Source organism: Gasterosteus aculeatus, chromosome 6 (genome assembly GCF_964276395.1).
Source record: "Gasterosteus aculeatus chromosome 6, fGasAcu3.hap1.1, whole genome shotgun sequence".
Classification (NCBI taxonomy): Eukaryota; Metazoa; Chordata; class Actinopteri; order Perciformes; family Gasterosteidae; genus Gasterosteus; species Gasterosteus aculeatus.
In genome coordinates, this window is record NC_135693.1 from 10,830,080 (window position 1) to 10,848,315 (window position 18,236).

The 18,236-nt window shown below is 47.6% G+C and overlaps 2 protein-coding genes across 4 annotated transcripts in view; one reads left to right on the forward strand and one right to left on the reverse strand.

The window, feature by feature from the left end:
• Positions 1-11,877, reverse strand: part of wdfy4 (WDFY family member 4) — a 41,560-nt gene extending 29,683 nt beyond the window's left edge. Inside the window, exons 1-8 of one of the 3 annotated variants that reach the window (XM_040177818.2) lie at positions 10,682-11,877; positions 9,350-9,598; positions 8,313-8,424; positions 2,199-2,326; positions 1,800-1,928; positions 1,485-1,674; positions 920-1,109; positions 530-690 (exon numbers count right to left, since the gene is read on the reverse strand). In XM_040177818.2, coding sequence (XP_040033752.2) covers positions 530-690; positions 920-1,109; positions 1,485-1,674; positions 1,800-1,928; positions 2,199-2,326; positions 8,313-8,424; positions 9,350-9,598; positions 10,682-10,702 — 1,180 coding nt within the window. In that variant the 5' untranslated portion in view covers positions 10,703-11,877. Of the gene's footprint in view, positions 1-529; positions 691-881; positions 1,110-1,484; positions 1,675-1,799; positions 1,929-2,198; positions 2,327-8,312; positions 8,425-9,349; positions 9,599-10,681 lie in introns of those variants that run through there. The other 2 variants (XM_040177817.2, XM_078104850.1) reach the window with 2 other exon arrangements.
• Positions 11,771-17,869, forward strand: LOC120820904 (uncharacterized). Its single transcript, XM_040179141.2, has 10 exons — positions 11,771-12,863; positions 13,458-13,593; positions 13,684-13,794; positions 13,919-14,051; positions 14,358-14,536; positions 14,702-14,775; positions 14,888-15,050; positions 15,139-15,221; positions 16,131-16,321; positions 16,487-17,869. The coding sequence occupies exons 1-10, from the start codon at positions 12,743-12,745 to the stop codon at positions 16,973-16,975; spliced, it is 1,680 nt and encodes a 559-aa protein (XP_040035075.2). The 5' UTR covers positions 11,771-12,742; the 3' UTR covers positions 16,976-17,869.
• The last annotated feature ends 367 nt before the right edge of the window (positions 17,870-18,236 follow it).

An 18,236-nucleotide genomic window follows, 5' to 3' on the forward strand; every position in this document is an offset into this window, starting at 1 on the left:
TGATGGATGGGTGCAAAAATGCGTGTGTTTCTGTGTGTATAATTGTTATGTGTGTGTGTTGATTATGGACACTATTTATGAGTGTTGGATGGAGGTGTCTGTGCATCTATGATAGATGGCTGGTTGCTGTAGGCCAGTGGTGAATGGATGTGGAGCATCCTAACAGAGTTAAAGAGGACGCCTCCACTTCATCATCTCAGACATAATCTCCTCAGCGTCCTGTTAACCTGAGGGGTGTTGGGCACTGCAGCGGGGTAACAGTCGGGGAATGGGTGTGTAGGTAATCAGGGGAAGGGAGCCGAGCAGTTTGGGAGGGTTGTAAGTGCAAAGGATGGAGGAACTGGGTGATGATTTGGACCCATTACCCTCCCCGTGTCTATTCTTTGCTGGGTCATGCATGCATGGTCATTTGAGGGTTCGGAGTAGGAATATGGAAGGAATGGTTCAGGTACCTCGTGGTATAATCAACTGTTAAAGGTAATTAGGGAGGGCCTGGTCACAGAATAGCAATGCAGAAGAGTTGACCTACCTTTGGTGAGAGGCGGGTCAAACCTAAAGGCCGGAGGTTGGGGATTTGTCACACACAGAGCAACTTTTAGCTCAGTTTTTCCAAGCAGGGTGAAGGACGCAATGAGAGCCAGCAACTCCTCGACAGGCTGTAACGTGTCCACGGAGACACCTTCCTCACAGCTGAAGATGGTTTAGTGATGGGAGATACAAGAATGTGTTGAATGAATGGCAGAGAGAAATGTTATATATATATATTATATGTATATATTACTCTTTTCTGACTCTGAGAAGACAAATTGTATTTAAATAACAAATTATTACACCGTTTAGGTCTGAATAATGACTATTAATGACTATTTTTAATGTTTAACCTGCTCTTTCTTCTTCTTCTTCTTCTTCTTTCTCTCACCGTTTCAGGATGAGCTCCAGGGCTTTGTAGCCATTATTGTTGTCAAACTCCACAAAGAGGGCCGGATTGAGAGAATAGGTGTCTCTAATGAAGCTGAACACAGCCACAGCCACCTCAGCCAGTAGAGACCCGGAGACATCGGCTCTGATGTGCAACAGGTTCTGGATGCAGATACGCACACAGTTCTTGCCTAATGAAGAAATGAAGATGTTCTTGGTTAGTGAACAGTTTTTCAGAGACAAAATCTCCTGTCTTGACTCAGGTTTAACAAATTGCTAGAGATGAATGATTGTGGAGCAAAGAAAAAAAGATCATACTGGAAAATCCTGATTATTTCTTCATGTCCAAAACAAATCAACGTTAACTCATGTGTACTAGAACATTCACATAGTTGTGAATAAGTTGGACTGACGGAACTGTCATGTGAGACATATTTGCACTATGTTACTCTGCTGGTCATGTGTCGCTGCATCGTCAACACGTTACTGGAATAAAATGATCTGTCTGCACAAATAACTTGCACAACTTAACTGCCCAAAAAAAACACAAGAATAAGTCCCCTCGCCTTGCAAGCTCGGGACAGTGTTGCTTGTTGCTGCAGCGGAGACGGCCTTGAGTACACGGGACGCCTGATGTCTCCATGTAGCGCTGGTCTGGTCCCACAGTGATGTGAGGCCAATGATTAGACACTGTAGCTCCTGAGTTTCCACCAGTCTCTCCACATTACCGGGCTTCCTACAGAGCTGAAGGAGAACCTGGAGAAGAGCAGGAAGAAGAAGTTCAGAAGGAACAAAAATCCATTGAAATAAGAGAAAAAGAAGCACAAGCAGAATGATTAGGAGGAAAAATAGAGAGCGTGAAGCTATTTGTCTAAACTGACCTGCGTTAGCTGCTCCTGAAAGGTCTCTTCTGTGGCCGAGTTCTCCTTTTCAGCTGGAAGGCACACTAGCAGGTACAGACATTTCACCAAAGCAGCAGGGAGCCTGGGGTTTATACTGGACAGTACATCCTATAAATCACACAAACAAACACATAAAGAGGAGTCCCGCCTCAAAAGAATTGGCAATGAATTATTTTAATTTCCAGCACTTTATAATTTTGTAAATGTGTGTTTGATACTAATTTTGGATGAATGTTGTCCAATAACATTCAAGGTAATTGAAATAAATGATTTCCCCCATGTGACTCCAATCAAATGTGAGAAGCTTTCGACAACATTGATCGACTGAAAGTATGGAAACCAAACTTCCCTTAACTTTAGTTTGCAACTTTCACTCACTGAGTTGTCAGCCGTCAGCAGCAGCAGAGCCTTTAACAGCAGCCATCCTCGACTGTCTGTCGCCCCACAGTTTGTCTCCTCGGCGTCCTGCCTCTGGAAGAACCGCACCACCTCACGACGAGCCTCCTCTGAGAACAAAACAAGCACAACATGACTGAACATATGCTGAAGAATAACAGAAAAGACTAAAGGTCATAAACAGGCCCAAAGCAACAACACCGCACAACGTACATTCTGCAGTTGTTCCTCTTCACCTACCGCTGCAACAGATCACTCATATTTAAATCCCCATTTCAGTGTCCTAAAGTTTGATAAAAGATTAGTAATAAAGCACAGTGCACTATGTTAGCCTCTCATTCAACTTAATACCTGCATCAAAAACAAGAAGTGTCCACTTCCTGTCAGGATCCGGGTCTCTCTCTCTTCCCCTCTGCCATATACATTCTCTGACACACTCATTTGCCCATTAGTCTCACCTCTGCACACACACCCACTTCTCACATAGCCTTCCCATCCACCTGCCGCTCATTTCAATCAGTGCCCGTGCCGTTTGCTGTTACACCTGTTTCTCGTCATGTCTAATCACCCTGTCTATATCTTGCATGTGTTCCCTTTGTGTCTTGTCGGATTATTCTTGTGAGTCAACCCTTCCCCTGTCCAGCAGCCTCAAGACCTTCTCTGTTTGCGCACAGCCAAGTCTTGCTCGTCCGGTCTCCAGCGTCGTGCCTCAGGGGCTGCATCCTGCGGGCTCCTGTCGAGCTTCGTTCTCCAAGGAGGAGATTCCCCTGTCCCGAGGATTATCTTTCGTTTTGCCTTTTGCCTAGCTGGTCTCCTAGAGAATACATTTTTGTTCTATGTTTTGCCATCGAGCTCGGCTCGCTGTTTCTGTTGAACATTAAAACCCTTATTTTTGACCTCCCTCTGCGCGTGGATCTTTGCCGCCCGTTACCGTGACCCAACCTGACAGAATAATCCGACCACACACTATGGATCCAGCGAGGGAGGAATCCTTTGCCACTGCCGTTGAGTTCCAGGGAGCTATGCTGGGTCGACACCAAGAGGAATTGTCGGCAGCCAGGCAGGCCGTTGAGAGTCTGGCCGCTCAGGTGAGCGACCTCTCTATGCGCCTCACCCAGACCCGTTCCGAGTCTCCATTAACACTCTCTCACTCGTCGTCTTCGGAGCCTCGCATCAATAACCCCCCGTGTTACGCTGGAGAGCCGGCGGAATGCAGAGCATTCCTGACGCAGTGTGAGGTGGCCTTCTCTCTGCAACCGCGAACATATGCTGAAGACCAAGCCCGCATTGCCTACGTGATTTCCTTACTAACTGGGCGCGCCCGTGAATGGGGAACCTCAGTTTGGGAGGCTGGAGGTCCCTGCTGCAGACGCTTCCTCTACTTCAAGGAGGAGATGATAAAGGTATTTGACCAGTCAGTCTTTGGACGCGAGGCATCGCGTCTCTTGACCACCATTCGTCAGGGAAAGAGGTCCGTTGCAGACTTCGCTATCGAGTTCCGAACTCTTTCCACTACCAGCGAATGGAACGAACCCGCCTTGGTGGCCCGTTTTTTAGAGGGGTTGAACATCGAACTCAAGGAGGAGATTTACGCTCGTGGGTCACCAGCCGACCTCGACACGCTGATCGAGCTGGCAATCCGCCTCGATCGGTGCTTTCAACAACGGCGACGAGCCCGCACTGCTGCCCCGACACCTCGAGAGTCCTTTCCCCCTTTTGCTCCCGAACCTGAGCCCATGCAGCTGGGCGGCATCCACCTCCGGCCGGAGGAGAAACAACGCCGCCTCTCTAACAGACTGTGCCTTTACTGCGGTGCGGCGGGCCACCTTGCCGCTTCCTGTCCGGCAAAAGACAGAGCTCGCCAGTAGACAGAGGAGTACTGGCGAGCGCGGCGGTGTCTTCATCCTCACCCAGATCCCGCACCACTCTCCCCGCCGTTCTTCGGTGGGCTGGCTCATCTGCCTCCTGTCCGGCGCTGATTGACTCTGGGGCGGAGGGAAACTTCCTAGACGAGAGATGGGCGCGGGAACACAACATTCCCCTGGTGGATTTGGAAAGACGCACCACCATATTTTCCCTGGATGGTGGAACTCTAGCTGAGGTCCATCAGGTCACCAGTCCGGTGAGTCTGACTGTCTCCGGGAACCACCAAGAGACTATTTCTTTTTTCGTTTTTTGTTCCCCCTCTTCCCCCATGGTCTTAGGGCACCCCTGGCTTGTCCAGCATAATCCCCATATTAACTGGGTCAGGAGTACTATTTTGTCTTGGAGTCTTTCGTGTCATGGTAACTGCCTAGTGTCTGCTATCCCTGCCGTGTCTTCTGTCTCTGTGTTTCAGGAGGAGCCCGGTGATCTGACTGGCGTACCGGAGGAGTACCATGACTTGCGGGCGGTTTTCAGCCGTTCCCGGGCCGTCTCCCTGCCGCCTCACCGCCCATATGACTGTAGTATTGACCTCCTCCCTGGCACCACGCCCCCCCGCGGTAGGCTATACTCCCTCTCACCACCCGAACGAGAAGCGTTAGAGAAATATCTCTCCGAGTCGCTGGAGGCTGGGATTATTGTTCCATCCTCTTCTCCTGCCGGTGCGGGGTTCTTCTTCGTGGAGAAGAAGGACGGGTCGTTGCGTCCTTGTATTGATTATCGGGGGTTAAACGACATAACGGTCAAGAATCGCTACCCCTTGCCCCTTATGTCTTCAGGGTTCGAGATCCTACAGGGCGCTAGATTCTTCACTAAATTGGATCTGCGTAATGCGTACCATCTAGTTCGTATCAAACAGGGGGATGAGTGGAAGACCGCGTTCAATACCCATATTGGTCACTTTGAATACCGGGTCCTTCCCTTCGGATTGGCCAACGCCCCCGCCGTGTTTCAGGCACTGGTGAATGACGTCCTGCGCGACATGTTAAACATCTTCGTATTTGTTTATCTGGACGACATTCTAATCTTCTCACCCTCTCTCGAGTTACACGTTCAACACGTCCGTCGAGTCTTACAACGCCTACTCGAGAACCGCCTTTTCGTTAAGTCCGAGAAATGTGTCTTTCACTCGCGCTCGGTTACGTTCCTTGGGTCCGTGATCTCCGCTGGGGGAATCAGCATGGACCCCCAGAAGGTACGGGCGGTTCTCAATTGGCCAGCCCCGGAGTCTCGCGTTGCTCTCCAGCGGTTTTTAGGATTCGCTAATTTCTACAGGCGATTCATTCGCAATTTTAGTCAGGTGGCTGCCCCCCTGTCCGCACTCACGTCGACCAAGTCAAGGTTTTGTTGGTCAGAACCGGCACAGGAGGCTTTCAACCGTCTTAAAGGTTTATTCACCTCCGCGCCCATTTTAGTCACTCCGGACCCCGCAAGACAATTTATTGTTGAGGTTGACGCCTCTGACGTTGGGGTTGGGGCTATTTTGTCGCAACGCTCCTCCCGTGACGATAAGATTCACCCGTGCGCCTTTTTTTCGCACCGGCTCTCACCCGCGGAGCGAAACTATGACGTCGGCAACCGGGAGCTCCTGGCTATCCGGTTGGCTCTGGGGGAGTGGCGGCATTGGCTAGAGGGGGCCAGCGTGCCATTCATTGTTTGGACCGACCACCGGAACCTCGAATACATTCGCTCCGCTAAAAGACTGAATGCACGGCAGGCCCGCTGGGCTTTATTTTTTGGCCGCTTCGACTTCTCCATCTCGTTTAGACCAGGTTCAAAGAATGTTAAGCCTGATGCCCTCTCGCGTCAGTTCGGCTCCACGGAGGATGCCTCAATCCAGGAGGGAATTGTTCCCCAACACTGTGTGGTCGGAGCGGTGGTCTGGGGAGTTGAACAGACCGTTAAGAGGGCCCTTGCGCACGCCATCAGACCTCCTACTGCCCCCGAGGGGAGGTTGTTCGTTCCCGAGAGCGCGCGAAAGTCCGTACTCGAGTGGGGCCATGCCTCTAAACTATTCGCGCACCCCGGCGTAAAGGGCACTTTAGCCGCTGTCCGTCAAAGATTCTGGTGGCCCACCAGAGAGCGTGACATACGTAGTTTCGTTGCCTCTTGCCCTGTCTGCGCGCAAACTAAATCAAGCAACGCTCCGCCGGCGGGTCTGCTCAGACCCCTTCCCATCCCATCGCGCCTGTGGTCACACATCGCGTTAGACTTCGTTACCGGTCTCCCTCCATCCGCCGGCAACACAGTTATCCTGACGGTTGTCGATCGTTTTTCTAAGGCGGCCCATTTTATTCCACTTCCCAAATTACCGTCCGCCCGTGAGACCGCACAGGTTATGGTCGATCATGTATTTAAGATTCACGGTCTTCCCTCGGACATTGTGTCTGACAGAGGTCCCCAATTTGCCTCACTGTTTTGGAGGGAGTTCTGTCGACTGATTGGGGCTTCCCCCAGTCTGTCGTCCGGATTCCACCCGCAGACCAATGGGCAAGCCGAGCGGACCAACCAGATCCTCGGGCGCATGTTACGCAGTCTGATCTCTCAGACCCCGGCGTCCTGGGTAGATCAAATCTCCTGGGCCGAGTTCGCCCACAATTCTTTACCCTCCTCCGCAACCGGTCTGTCTCCCTTTGAGAGTTGCCTCGGCTATCAACCTCCACTCTTTTCGTCACAGGAGTCTGAGACTTCTGTCCCCTCCGTTCAAGCTTTTATTCAGAGATGCAAGCGCACTTGGAGGAGAGTGAGATCCGCTTTATGTCGCACCAGAACGCGCACTTGTAAGGCTGCCAACCGCCGCCGTGTAAAGGCACCCAGATACGTTTGTGGGCAGAAGGTGTGGCTCTCCACTCGCAATCTGCCCACACGCGAAGGCTCACGGAAACTCATGTCTCGCTTTGTCGGTCCCTTTTCCATTGTTAAGGTTTTTAACCCGGTAACCGTCAAATTAAAGCTGCTCGGTTCGTTACGTCGGATACACCCAGTATTTCACGTTTCGTGTCTCAAACCTGTCATTCGTGCACCCACCCGCCCCGCTCCCCCCCCACCTCTTGACGAGGTGGACTCTATCTATAGGGTTCGCAAACTTCTGGATGTTCGTCCCCGAGGGCGGGGCCGCCAGTTCTTGGTGGATTGGGAGGGGTACGGTCCTGAGGAGCGGCAGTGGATTCCGGCCCGGGACGTCCTGGACCGCTCGCTCATTGAGGACTTCTACCGGTCTCGCCAGACTCCTTCCTCGGAAGCGCCTGGGGGCGCTCGTTGAGGGAGGGGTACTGTCAGGATCCGGGTCTCTCTCTCTTCCCCTCTGCCATATACATTCTCTGACACACTCATTTGCCCATTAGTCTCACCTCTGCACACACACCCACTTCTCACATAGCCTTCCCATCCACCTGCCGCTCATTTCAATCAGTGCCCGTGCCGTTTGCTGTTACACCTGTTTCTCGTCATGTCTAATCACCCTGTCTATATCTTGCATGTGTTCCCTTTGTGTCTTGTCGGATTATTCTTGTGAGTCAACCCTTCCCCTGTCCAGCAGCCTCAAGACCTTCTCTGTTTGCGCACAGCCAAGTCTTGCTCGTCCGGTCTCCAGCGTCGTGCCTCAGGGGCTGCATCCTGCGGGCTCCTGTCGAGCTTCGTTCTCCAAGGAGGAGATTCCCCTGTCCCGAGGATTATCTTTCGTTTTGCCTTTTGCCTAGCTGGTCTCCTAGAGAATACATTTTTGTTCTATGTTTTGCCATCGAGCTCGGCTCGCTGTTTCTGTTGAACATTAAAACCCTTATTTTTGACCTCCCTCTGCGCGTGGATCTTTGCCGCCCGTTACCGTGACCCAACCTGACACTTCCCTCGGAACAAAAACGGTTCTCCTTCTTGAACTTAGAAGAAACCTTTTAACAAGCAAGTCTCAGGACTGGAGTGAGACCGTGGAGACAGACAGAAAAGTGACGGGACATCTCTAGATCAACGATAAAGGAACGTCCAAACCTCAAGAAGCGAACTGCAGATTAAGTTTTTTTTGCCCACTTTAGTTAACGGATTACTTCAGAAAGAAACATTCTCTGAAAGAGGCGTAGCATAATGAAAATGCAGAAGTAGATACCAGGGATAGAATGTCCCGCCGCCTGAAACAATGTTGTGCTGTGTTCACTCAGACATATGGACGAGTGTTAGTACCTGCAGGTCCTTCAGCCAGTCTGCTGTGGATGTTGTGGACGACAGTATCAGCAGTGAGCGCTGCAAGCCCCTTTATGTTCAAATACTCGAGTCCTCCACCATCCTCACAGACCTGAGATCAGAGAGGAGACGGCCCGTCATACAAAATACACTGGAGAGCAAAACAAAATATTTAGGGCCTGTAGTGATTGAGTGTGATAGAGATTATCACATTTGGAGGGGAAATGGTAGCCATGTAATAGGAATTTTTAATATGAACCGTGTGGAGTTGTGGAACTGTGAGCAGAAATTGTTGTGCTCATTGGGTTGTACTGTGTGTGCTCCACATGGGCACAATGACATGCAGCGAAACAACCATATTGTCGTTAAATATGAGCTGTTTTGGGTTAGTTGCTCCAATGGAAGCCGGTGTGATATGTTCTTATCCGTTCCGTGACAGGATATCACAATTTAATGACTTTTGTTTTGTTCTTAAGTGAGTTCCCTACATGCCGGTCATGGGGCTTTCATACATACACATACATTTACATATAGTTACGCTCACACACACCGCGCCACGTCGCGCCACGTGTGATGGAATGTGTACCGAGAGTGTGCACGGGTTGAACGGTTCCTTCAGAACCGTGACGCGTTTCAGTCACACAGAATTAAGGATTCACACTATAAAAATGGGGCCTGATTCCACCTTGTGTTTGCTGTGGGAGTTGAGCAAACTGTAAAGGGTTACTGAGAGACCTCACATGCATTAGGTCAAGAGACAGTGAGGATCAGCTGAGGGCCTAACATGTGTTTGCCATCTGACAGGGTTTCCTTCAAACAGCTTGACTCGAGGCCCCCATTTAACCTTTTTCAGAGGTTGGATATTAATCCAACCACGGCCCCCAAATTAGATGATCCTGCTGTAATCGATTAAAGATAGTCTGCATTTATTTTACAACTGAAAAAAAAATTACTCCATTGACTGAAGAACAGCCTAAAATATAACTCTGGAACAATGAGGGATTAAAAAGGCACTTTGTTGTCTGAGAGGTTCATACCTGCAGGTAGAGAGGCAGGACTTTGACTAGACGTTCCTCTCTCTGCTCCAAAGGGACGTGGTCAGTTTTGTTGTCAGGACTCGCGTATGTGAGAATTCCCAGCTCATGAAGCTGTTCTTTAAGCACTTGTGGGAGCTGAGGGTTCCTACAAGAGCGCTCCACCTTTAGCTCCACAGAGACGGATAACTCCCCTGAAGCAGTTAGCTCTCCAGTTTCCTTATTGATCCTTCCCCCTTTAGCAGTCTGGCCCTGGAGGGGGAGGAAACAGAGCCAGAAGATTAACAAATCCTCACATTGTTCCATCTTTTATTAGAGACCACGTTTACGTAACATCCTAAATATCTTTTTTTTAATCATTCCCTTGAATTGTCTCACTTCTTCAAATAATTTTGGGCCCGAACAAATCTTCAGCCCGCCCGCCGGCCAGCGCCCACCATAAGGTCCGAATATCACAGTCGGAATTGAGAAATCCCCAGATAGAAGAGCAGGACAATGACAGGCATGTGCAATTTTTAACAACTAATTGTCAACTTCTGTCAAGGATCCAAATGTTTAGTAAGTAGGACGATTAAAACCATTAAAGCTTCAAATTCCCCATTAAATGGAGTTTATACATGTTTGGTTTATACATGTTTGGTATTTATTATTTTCTCTTGTTGAAACGACAGCCACTGAGCAGCAATTGGGAGTACCGAGTCCCTGCTGTCACGTACCAGTCAAATCTATTTTAAAAATTTGAGCTGCACAAATGTAAAAGATGGCAAGTTGGGCCTGCGTTATCAAAAATCAAATCAATGTGACACTGATTAAACACGAGTCCCTCTCAATTGCCCTTGCGTCGCCAAAGTCATCGATCACGTGCAAAGAAATTCTTCGAAAGTTAGATTGTCTACACACTTCTCTGTCCCGGTAACCGTGGAGAAGTCCTGCTCCCAATCTATGACTATTGCTTTGAAAAGGGCATTGTTTCCTCATTGCAGTGATATTATTTTGGGGACTTTCTGAGTCACACACACACACCTAACCATAAGGAATACAAGTGGAGGCTAAACTGATTAGCTTGGTTAAGTAGAGGGAACGGCACATTCCAGACAAATGAATTGATACTTTGAAGTTTTCCCCCATGTGAGAATGTGCTGTGTGTGGGAGAGATGCCGACAGCAAGAGAGCAGAAAAGCAGCCACTTGTGAAACAGAAAAGTAACACATATGCCCTACTGACAACGACAGACACCCAAGTATGTAAATCACATGATCAGGGGGGCGGTAGCAACCTTCTCTATGCAGCTCAAAGGAAAGAATATTCATGCAGCACACTGTGAAGTCCTCTTACCAGTACTTGTGTGAGAGCCATCGGCTTTTTTCTCAGCCCTACGAGGACGCTGTCATCTTGCGTTGTGTCATTCCAGAAGACATGCAGAGACCTGCGAATGCACGGCTAGCGCCTTCTTTGTTGACCCTTCAGTGAAATGAGCCACCCCTCACTAATCTGCCTTTAAGCAGACTGAACTTTGAGCAAGCGGAGCCAGTTAAAATCAGCCGGCCCGGATCATGTGCCTTCTTACTTCCTCAGCAAAGCAGAAGTGAAAATGGGTTGTTCGGCTGGTTTGATGGGGCCCTCCCACCAGAGCTCAAAGACGAGTCCCTCGGCTTTTTATAGACACGTTATGACATTAGTTAAAGGGTCCCATGATTTGCCAAAGACGCCAGTGAACAGTTTGTCATAAAAGGTTTCAATGGAGAGATTGAAAGCTTTGATTCGTGTTAAGATATTCATTTTGTGTGTCGATGCAGTGCTTGTGGAGTGATACAGCACTGAGATTGTGAAAGTACAGTGACAGTATTGTTGACATACACAATTAAATCAGTGCTAATGGAATGTGGCTAAAATGATTACAGCGCCACCTAGTGGGCTTTAATCATAAATGAAAACATGGGGACAATAATAAAAGGCAGTTCCAAAATACTGTGCCTAAATAGGCCAAAACCTAAGGTGCTTTTGTTTACTGAACACATTTGGTGCTGTGTTGACATCCCGCGCTGGTGTGACGCATACATATACCTCCGTTTTTAATTATGTGATCAATTAACGAATACACGTTCTTTGCCTAATAGGGAAAAGTCCAAATGGTTACAAGGAAAAGGCAGGCTAAGGAATCACCATCACCTGCTGAAGTTGGAGACACTCTCTCTCTGAAGCGTTACCGTTCATTGTTAAGGCATTTTATTCCCTCTGCGGAGCTCCTCCTCGGTGCCGTCCGTTGTGCGCCTCCGTGCTTTATCAGCAGGGCTTCGGCTGCAGCAGTGATAATTTACTTTAATGCACATTGACCTTTTGTAACGTCCGAGCCCCAACATAAAAAAAAGAAAAAGACACACACGCACTTCACTTCAGTGTCGCAAAGACACCCCGGACGCTATTGCGGACGTCGCAAACAGTGTCTGAACACTGCAGCCGCTTGCGTGCGTCCACCCATTTTTCTAGGCGACGCAAGCCTCCCGCAGCGCACAAGGCTGCGATTGGTCCGCTAACTACGTCCTTTACGGAGTCTCACATTTCCGCTTTCATAGCCCGATACCGCCATTATTAAAACGAAGAATGTTTACGGGAGAACGGATCAGGTTGAACAGCTTTTGTCGGAAGAAATGCGTAAATACAACCCGTCATTGGCGGACTATAAGGACGCGCGGATGGCCTCTGATTCATGGAGGGAGATCTCCGCAAACGCCGGTTTGCCGGACGAGGTGTGAACAAAGTTGTGGAGGAAAATGAAAAGCAGCACTGGCGATGCATGGGGCAATAAAGTCTATGATAAATAAATAAACAAACCAACGACTTCCACACACATGACTCTCTCGGTCGTCTTAGACAAAAACACGCTACTCCACCTGTTGTTCTGGCGGTGAATTGCTCTGCAACACACGCAAGACGAAGCATGAATTGAAACGAGTGCGTCGACGCAACGACGCAGACGCAGAAGCATGCGCCAGCCTAGTTGACAAACTACACGTTGGCAAAATAAATAATAACAACTGCATTTCTTGCCTACTGCAAGTTTGCTGACGAAGTTTTTTTTTCCTGCTCCAATGCATCCGTGTTATAAGCACGTCATGCATATAACGCTAAATACAATTCAGAGCTTGGTAGAGCCCGTCTGTTTTGTTGACGCGGTTGACGTCAGCTGTCACGTGACCCGCCGCAGCCAACGAGGTGTCCAGGGCGTGGTCTGCCCCGGCCGCTTTAGCACAATGCCCGTTACTTTGAAGCGGAAAAATGAGCTCCCTTCTCGCGTTACGTTGTGATGTTGCGGCGCTTCGTCCTCGGTGCTGATTGTAGTTTACGTTGCGGTTCCTCCGGGCGGAAATACGAGCAGGCCGCTCGCGGGCTGCCGTCATGCATCCGATGCCCGTGGTCTCCGATAACCGCGGAGACATATTTGACTGTATACAGAAAGGGGATATTGAAATGTGTGTACAGTTCGTTCAGAGTGACCGATCAATCCTCAAGCAAAAAGGTAAGGGGGACATGAGATTCAAATCTACAGTCTACCACAGTCCACTGCTTCCTACTGTGCCCCTGACTGTCAGTATGCTGTGGTGTTTAGTCAGTATTTCCTGTTTTGCTCAAAATAAATAAATAAATATTTACAACATATGAATTACAGTCATACAACATAGGAACATATGTATTTATAAATTGCTGATGAACACTGTTTTCAAAAAGCACAAACTCGTCCAATGTTGTATGTGTGTAATGCATATGTTGTATATTGTAATATGTCTAAGTCATAATGTGAAAAAGTAGCCTGCAAATTTTTTAATTCTCGTTTTTTTGAGGAACCACTTAAAACTTGTGCTCCGGTGTCCTCTGCGGTGATTTTGTTACAATGCCAAGTGGAAACCTGACCCAGCTGCATCTCTTCAGTGAGAAGGTCTGGCACAGATCTGGATGGACAGATCCTGTGACAACACACCGCAAAGTCACACTTTCCCTCGGGCACCTTTATGTTCCCGGACTCCAGAGGGTCTCAACGATCAACAGGCTGACAGAGTGTGCATTTACAACTATGTTGTTAGTCACAGAGACTGTGATGTTTTTCTCCATCCAGGCTGGGGTGGTTTCACCCCGCTCCACTACGCTGCCCTCCATGGTACACGCTCCCTGGTTAACTTTTTCCTAAGTAACGGAGCTGACCCCAACCTGACATGTGACGCTGGACAGACCGCCTTTCATTTTGCCTGCAGGTGAGGAGCAGCTGCACATTTACGTCTATAATCGTTTAGTTCTGTGCTGGATCCAGTGAAATAAAAGTCTCTGCTTCTGGCTCCCATCAGGCAAGGGAACATCTTCATCATCCACCAAATGATGCAGTATGGAGCTGATTTGCGTCTCATTGATCTGCAGCAAAAAACCTCCCTGCATCATGCAGTCACGGGGGGCAGCATGTGAGTGAAAGAAAAGAAAACAGTGCAGACGTTTTTGTCTTTTGTCTTTTGTCTCGCAGAGATGCTGAACCACGCACTAATATATCATGCATGCACTTACTGTTATATTGTGATTTTTTCCCAGTGTTGCAGTGCACTATTTGTGGGAGACAGGAATGTTCCGGTTTTCAGACACAGACATGTACCATGTGACACCACTTCACCTGGCTGCATCCACAGGCAACACAGAGGTGGTGCGATATCTGCTCAGAGACCAGGTATGACATGACGGCTCTTACTCTGTCACTCACTCCAATGGTCCAGTATGCCAAGGGTGCGATACAACTTTATTTGATAGGTCTAACTATTGTTGCCAGACCCACTGAGAATCAACCTTTAACTCCTTTTTGTCACATTTAGCTTGTGTTTTTGGTTCTCAATGGTTTCAACTCACTTCCTGGTTAAATAATAAGTGTTATTGTTGGCAACCACTCAGATAAAAAAAAAGAAGATGCATTTGTGACATTGACACCAGTGCAGACATTTTCCATGCTGTGCAGCTCAGGCCTCTGTTTGTGCCTCAGAGATGTGCTGTGGATGCAGTTGACCAGCAGGGAGCGACTGCGCTTCATATTGCAGCAGAGAGGGGTGGAGTGGAGGTGTGCTGGACACTGATGCAGAGAACTGGGTGCAGGATGCTCCATCAGAAGAACCACAGCGGCCTCACACCATTGGACCTCAGCAAACAGGGAAAAACATTTAGGTGAGTCTCTAGAAACATCTGGAAAAGAAACTGTCTAGCACACACTGCATGGGATAGACACACCCCTCAGAACCTCCAGATATCCACAAGGTTTGCACGTCCACGTTACTTCTTTCTCTTTGGATCCTGATAAATAAATACATTTACCATGTATTTTTTCTCAAGGCATCAGCAACTCACCAAGCTACTGAATCGTTACATTAATGAGCCATTACACCACAACCCCAGGGAGTCGAATGGTGAGTACAACTCTTTAGTTTTGATCATTCATTTGCAGCTGAAAACAAGCATGTTGCGTTTATCTGAGGATTTTCTCACACATAATTGTATGTTTGTGTCTTTTCTCACCAGTTTTGTATTACTGGACACTGTTGTTTCCAACGCTGACTGGAGCTGCCATCCTGCTAATAGCAGCCATGTTGGGAGGCTACGGGGGGCTAACTTGTGGTTTGCTCTTCCCCTGGCTGGCCAGAAGCATCTTCACACAGTACCACCGCATGACCACATACCAAAGGTTTGACCAAAAATGTTACACATTTAAAGTGTTTACCAGTGAGTTTCTTTGATCTCTTTGTTGAAAGAACCTCTGTTCTTCCTTCCAGGTTACCCAACCCGATCTACCTGGGAACCCTCATAGCTGGCTTGTTCCATTCCCTGCTCTGCTTCTATGGAAAGGTGATGCCTAATATCCTTAACAAATATAGCACATATGCCCATGCATATTACGGTGTAATCTGCTTTTTTTTGCCCTGCTGGCAGTATGGCATAAGGATCTCAATCTCGATTGGTTTGACTGCCTGCCCATCACTTTGGTTTGGAGAGGGAAATATTCCCATCCGCACAGTTCTGCATATTTCTCTACATGGGGTCCCAGGCTTTGAAGGCACAATAATTTAATGGATTTATTTCATATGTGGAGACAATGTCCTGGCAAAAAGTCGGGGAAAAATATGTGGGTTTGTCCAAATCATTTTGAAACCGACTGTTTTCTCGCCCTGGGCCAATGTAATGCTGGACTTGCGCAACGAATGGTCTGGTTTGGGTTGGGGGGGGGCTTAAAGAAACAGAAGCTAAAATGGAACGTTTCAGGCAAAAGGTGAATACAGGGATATTCACACAGGCAGTACGAGAAACAGGATATGCTTTTGTAACATTAAAACATGTGAATGTGTTATAGTGGAAACCCTAAATACAAGTATGAGTCTTAAAAGTAGCATGAAATGTCTCCTTTAACCCTAATGGTCTTCATGGGATGATATCTGAATACTATGGTGCTACCCTGATGTCATACAACATTGTGTTCAACAACTTAAAATTGGATTTCCATGTAACTATGTGTTTTTTTATCATTGACCTTTCCGCTTGGGCCACCATCACGTCACATTTTCCACTATTACCCAATTCATACTCATAGGGCTTCATGCAGTGACCGGTCCATCCTCCCCAAGGAGAACATTAGTATTTTGGATACTAGCTTTCTTGTGAAAACAGAGCCCTCATAGTTCCTTTGCTCACCCAAATACACATAGTCGGGTAAATCTATTTTAGGATTTTGTCAATTAAATATCAAGTATTCATCCTTAACCTCTTGAACGTGTGTGGTCAGAGAGTGCTCTGGTCCACGTGTCAATGGTCCACTTCTCCGTAGTCCTCGTTTTGTTCTGCAAGGTCATGACTCAGGACCCTGGGGCACTGTGCAGAGCCGAGGCAGATCCTCGGTTCTCCTGCATCGCTGACCTGGTGGAGAACAACGAGAGCCCTCACAGGTTCTGCCCATACTGTGAGGTAAGATGTTTGCACGGGTGTGGTGTTCTGCATAGCGCCTTATCTATTTATATATCACATTATCGGTTTAAAAAACGTACACACGGCCCTTCTCCTGTGTGTGTGTGTGTGTGTGTGTGTGTGTGTGTGTGCACACTTTCTGCCATGTCTTTGCTTTCCTCATAGATGTTTCCGCCCGACTACACAAAACACTGCAAGCTGTGCGAGATGTGCATCAAAGACTACGACCACCACTGCCTCTTCCTCAACCGATGCGTCGGCCGCGGGAACCACCGCCTCTTCCTCTTCTTCATCTTCTCCATGGGGATTGCCCACCTGCTTTTTGTTGCCACAGCGACGAGTTACCTGTACGGCAAGATGCCCGTGGGCAACCGCAGCTTTTCGCTGTGGCTGACGTTGTTCGGGGAGGAGTTTTGGGTCGTTGTCATGGTGGTGATGAATGCACTAACACTGCTTTGGGAGGTGTGGCTACTGATTGAGCAGTTTGACGCCGTCGCCACCGGAACGACCACGTACTTCAGACAGTGCGAGAGCTCGGCGCGGCAGAGGTCCCTAGGACAGCGCTGGGTTATAGTGCTGTCGTATCTTCTGGAGGGTCGAAGACGTGTGGGAAGAGGGCAATTGAGAGCGGACAAGGCTGCCATAGATATTTGAAAATGTTGGTACAATTTCCAGTTGTTAGTGTCATTGCTCACTCGCTTCACCGAGTCTCTAATCTAATGTGTAAACATGTTGGTGAAATTTGGTTATTTCTCAATATTCTATTTTAATATAGAGCGGTCTACAGAATAGATTAGTCATCAGATGTGTGGCTAGCAGGATAATAGCCCGCCTAGATTTTAGAAACCTCACAGAATACTTTGAAGATATCAGTGTTCCAACGAACTTGTTGGTGTAAAACGTTCTGTGCGGTGAAGTTCTTGATTACGGAACTGTGTTTTAGCAGCGAACACCTCTGAATGAAAGCTCACATTTACACCTGTTTGTCACAATCGGCTTCATTCTTTTTAAGTTAAATTTTTTTAGTGTGTAAAAGCATTGTTCAAAGTTGTGTAGGATTGGTGATAATGGTTACTGATAAGTTCATGCAAAGACTTTGTTCCTGACGTGATGTAATTACCTTTCTGACCTGCTCCCGGTCATTTGAGCCACGACACTTCCTCTGCTCTCACTAATGAGACTCTTTTTGTGTCTTCAATTAAACTCACTCATTTCCTCTGTTTCCCTCAGGACCATTTTTCTAAATTATAGATGATGTTCTCCGCATCCCTCACAGGCCGGTGTGTCTGGACTATGTGAGAGGCTGCGTCACGTGATACCATTTAGTGTCTATTGTACTGCCTGTCGCGCATATGGAGCGGTTAAGATGAGCGCATGTAAGCTTGGGACGGCTGTTACTCTTTTTCAGTGTTGTTGTATGTACGAGCCGATTATATTTTAAATGTACAAATGTATTTTATCTGTGGATACACAATGTCTTTCGGTTTCCAAGATAATACCCGATCTGTGCCAAAATGCTTTTATGCTGAATAAAAAACATTACTGAAACGAATAGAGTTTATTGTTTAACCTGGTGAAAGCAGTGCGATACTTTAAGAAAAGGTAGAACTAGCATAAAAAAAATAGACCCAAGTTCAAAACATTTACTTCAATAAAGGCACAGTAGTATTAACTTCATGGTGTGCTGTAAGTGTCAAAAGTAAACACATTATTGCCATGAAAATGTCCCTCTTCCTTTTGTCTTATTTTATGATGTTTTATTAGTAAGTTTCCATCACAAATTAAGCATTTCAATTTTGCAGTTTGTAAATGTGGAGCCAATTTCCGATACTTTGTATACAGTAGTAATATAGTACTGCATGATTTCATGACAGTCTATTATGTGTTTTGTGCTAAAAAAGCAAACCTCAAACAT

Bases quoted from the DNA above. Each gene is read 5' to 3' on its own strand.
- LOC120820904 (XM_040179141.2), top strand. From the start codon at position 12,743: ATGCATCCGATGCCCGTGGTCTCCGATAACCGCGGAGACATATTTGAC. The intron at 13,594-13,683 runs GTGAGGAGCAGC...GGCTCCCATCAG, and splicing joins GCCTTTCATTTTGCCTGCAG to GCAAGGGAACATCTTCATCA. The intron at 14,537-14,701 runs GTGAGTCTCTAG...TTTTTTCTCAAG, and splicing joins AAACAGGGAAAAACATTTAG to GCATCAGCAACTCACCAAGC.